At 31.5% G+C, this 2,470-nt stretch overlaps 2 protein-coding genes across 4 annotated transcripts in view; one reads left to right on the top strand and one right to left on the bottom strand.

The window, feature by feature from the left end:
- The window catches only part of LOC111687167 (tetratricopeptide repeat protein 21B-like), an 89,750-nt gene that overhangs the window by 50,848 nt on the left and 36,432 nt on the right, over nt 1–2,470 (top strand). For all 3 annotated transcript variants that reach the window (XM_046950756.1, XM_046950757.1, XM_046950758.1), the window contains one exon: nt 376–573. In XM_046950756.1, the coding sequence (XP_046806712.1) occupies nt 376–573 (198 nt within the window). The remainder of the gene's footprint in view (nt 1–375; nt 574–2,470) is intronic.
- On the bottom strand, nt 575–1,652 carry LOC111686035 (survival of motor neuron-related-splicing factor 30). Its single transcript, XM_023448333.2, has 2 exons — nt 1,494–1,652; nt 575–1,426 (listed from the first exon to the last, which is right to left on the bottom strand). The coding sequence occupies exons 1-2, from the start codon at nt 1,533–1,535 to the stop codon at nt 743–745; spliced, it is 726 nt and encodes a 241-aa protein (XP_023304101.2). The 5' UTR covers nt 1,536–1,652; the 3' UTR covers nt 575–742.

The following is a 2,470-nucleotide window of genomic DNA, read 5'->3' as shown; positions in this document are numbered from 1 at the left end:
GTAAAAAGCAATAGTAACACCTAATTTCCTTTTGTTCGAATAACCGATTAATTTTTAATTATCCGATTATTAACCGGCTAACGTGAAACCTCAAATAATTATTTGTCGTATAAACCGAATAAGACAAAAACCCGAATAATTGAATACTCTAGCATTTACGGTGTTGTAAAGTGATGCATTTCCGAACGTGCTGCTCATCAAAAGAAGCGCAGCGATGCATTTCCGCATAGGCCCATATTCTTATGTATAACATATGAACAGTTATCAGACTACAAGATCTTTTTATGGAAATTGCAAGTTATAACATCTTATCTACATACAACATAGTTCTAGATTTTTTTATATTTTTTATTTTTGTACAAATGTTTTTAACAGAGAGTTGTTGGACATTGATGGACTACAATTGAGAACTAAGCGACTTCTATTATTAGCTCGCGTTCACGAAAAAGCTGGAAATAAAAGTATTGCTATGCATATTCTTAAAGAGGCTAAAGAAAATCAATATAGAATACAGAAGCGAATCAGTGTTGATCAATCTGGAAGCATAGAGGAGCAAAATAAAACATTGTCCAAGTAAGTATGCGAAATATTTATTGTTCTTTACTGTTATAATTCTTAAACACTTACATTTGTATTTATGATTTAACATTTATATCTAATGGTAACTATTATATGTATCTGTAAAAATCTTACATCAAAAATTACTGAAAACTGAAAGGCGGCAGTATGAACATAAAAAATATTATAGTCCCTTGCGATATTTTTCCCCCACAGTAAAATCAGTCATTCCTTTGCCGGAAACGCCGCAGGTACCAATTCCAACTCTACCTTCTACATTTTCTGGTGATGCAAATATACTTTTTGACACCACGCCATGTTTTTTGGAATTTTTTGATGTGAAATTAAGCCACTTGTTCTTATCATGTTCTCGTTCCTCTTCTAACTCTTTGAATCGCTGAAGCTTTTTCTGTTTACGTTTCTTTAGGTATTCTTTTTGGTTTGGTCTATGTCGTTTATTTGATGGAAATACTTCATTGCGAGCCGATCGTTCCCGCAGCTCCTTCAGCAATGTGGTTGAGCGATTCTGATAGGCATCGAAAATAACACTAACTTCCCCATCATCTGTTATACCCTCTATGGTAGCATCGTAATACTGACCGTCTTCTGTCCATTTCGCTTGGCATTTTTCGCCAATTTTCCATATTTTTCCAGGAGCAATAAGTTTTTCTGCTTCCAATAAAGCTGCCTCAATTTCATCGTAAGAAGCAGATGTCTTGGAAGTTGATGGTTCAATATATGAAGACTTTTTTTGTTCTTCCAACTGTGTTTTAATAAGATCGCGAGTTAATTCTATAACTTCTTCCAAGTCCTTTTTTAATTTGAGTAATTCATCATTTTCCGGATCAGTCAATAATGCTGCCTCCACCTGCAAAATGATTCAAGATTACTATAGAAATTTAGAAAACTTTATTAATGATTCCTTTATTCTTAACCTGCTGAAGTTGTAATTTATAGTTTTGTAAATCGTCGGCCATTATGCTGATAGTAAATTTAATAAATTATAATAAAACTCTTTTCTTTTTTTGTACTTATTACTATTTACTTTTACTTCCAATAAAACCTACTCGTAATCGTAGTTGCCAGATAAAATTAAGAAAATGTTGCCAGACGTAAAAAATCACTTATTAAAATAGGGTTCTATAATTGAAACAAAAAGTCGACTTTTCGACTTACAATTTATGAAAAGTATTTACTTTTTCCGAATGGAAATACATAAATATTCAAATGCAATTTCATTTGAATATTCCCAAATGGAAATACATAAATATTTAAATGCAATTTCATAACCCTTTAAGAACATTGGTAGTCATTTAACAGGCACAATGATAAAAATATCCATCAAAAGTTTCTATCAGTTTCTTAAGGGCAATATGTAGGTAGGCAGGTCGTCCTCGCGATGTCATCACTGGGGACACACTTGGGTCCAGTATTTTGATCCCTTTGTGATAAGGGGCAATATGTTAAAAAAGGGGAATATGTAAAAAGTGATGGAAATTTTTGAGTACATGTGATTTTGCATCAACCTCTTATACCACTTATAAATTTCATCTACTTTAACACATATATTTGAGCTGCTCACTCATTTGATGTATAGTAATCCAGTATGATATAAATATTATCATCTTAAATTCTTTTAATTTGTAGAAATAAGTTGTCTGTAAAGAGATACATATAAATATCGAAATATAAAAATCAAAAGTAAGTATTCATGTTACCATAGATTGATTAAACTCCAAAGTGTTTATCTTCAGCATCACTTCTAGCATTTTTTGAAATTAAGTTTATAATAATTCTCTTTGGCTTTTGCAGAAACAATGAATTTGTAAAAAAATACAACTCTGAAACACAGTGACAGTCATTTAATCGGTCATTTGGCTGTCATTGTTGTTGAAATATAGATTTTAATATA

The sequence above is a fragment of the Lucilia cuprina genome, chromosome 4 (assembly GCF_022045245.1).
Source record: "Lucilia cuprina isolate Lc7/37 chromosome 4, ASM2204524v1, whole genome shotgun sequence".
NCBI classification, from domain to species: Eukaryota; Metazoa; Arthropoda; class Insecta; order Diptera; family Calliphoridae; genus Lucilia; species Lucilia cuprina.
This window is presented reverse-complemented; position numbering and strand designations above follow the sequence as displayed.